Consider the following 363-nt stretch of genomic DNA (forward strand, 5'->3'; position numbering starts at 1 on the left):
CTTAGCTAACTGCTTTTATTTCCATCATTACTGTGAGTATGTCTTCCTAATTAGTAATCCATTTTGGCGCTGTCGTCGGCGTTTCGGCTTGAACGCGTTGTCGAAGTTCTAACACGCAAGGGGAGGCAACTTGGCCATTACACCTGCGCAGCTGAGGCCAGGGGCTGCGGGTGGTGGTCGGCGAGCGCGGGCGTGGCCACGCGACTGGTGGGGGAGTAGGTAAGGATGTGGCGGCGCCCCGAGGGAGTGGGAGGGCGAACGACTCTTCGTCGCAGCCCTCCTCCCACCAGCACCAGCAGGAGCGCCACATAAAACACCACGACGGCCTGAAAAGATGATTTACGAAATTGTATAATTAAGAAA

The 363-nt window shown here is 55.6% G+C and overlaps 1 protein-coding gene across 1 annotated transcript in view; it reads right to left on the minus strand.

Annotated features, from left to right (window-relative positions):
- Positions 1 to 18: 18 nt before the first annotated feature.
- The window catches only part of LOC119588381, a 10,039-nt gene continuing 9,694 nt past the window's right edge, over positions 19 to 363 (minus strand). Inside the window, exon 3 of the mRNA XM_037937061.1 lies at positions 19 to 326. Within this exon, the coding sequence (XP_037792989.1) occupies positions 138 to 326 (189 nt within the window). The 3' untranslated portion in view covers positions 19 to 137. The remainder of the gene's footprint in view (positions 327 to 363) is intronic.

The sequence above is a fragment of the Penaeus monodon genome, chromosome 23 (genome assembly GCF_015228065.2).
Source record: "Penaeus monodon isolate SGIC_2016 chromosome 23, NSTDA_Pmon_1, whole genome shotgun sequence".
Lineage (NCBI taxonomy): Eukaryota > Metazoa > Arthropoda > Malacostraca > Decapoda > Penaeidae > Penaeus > Penaeus monodon.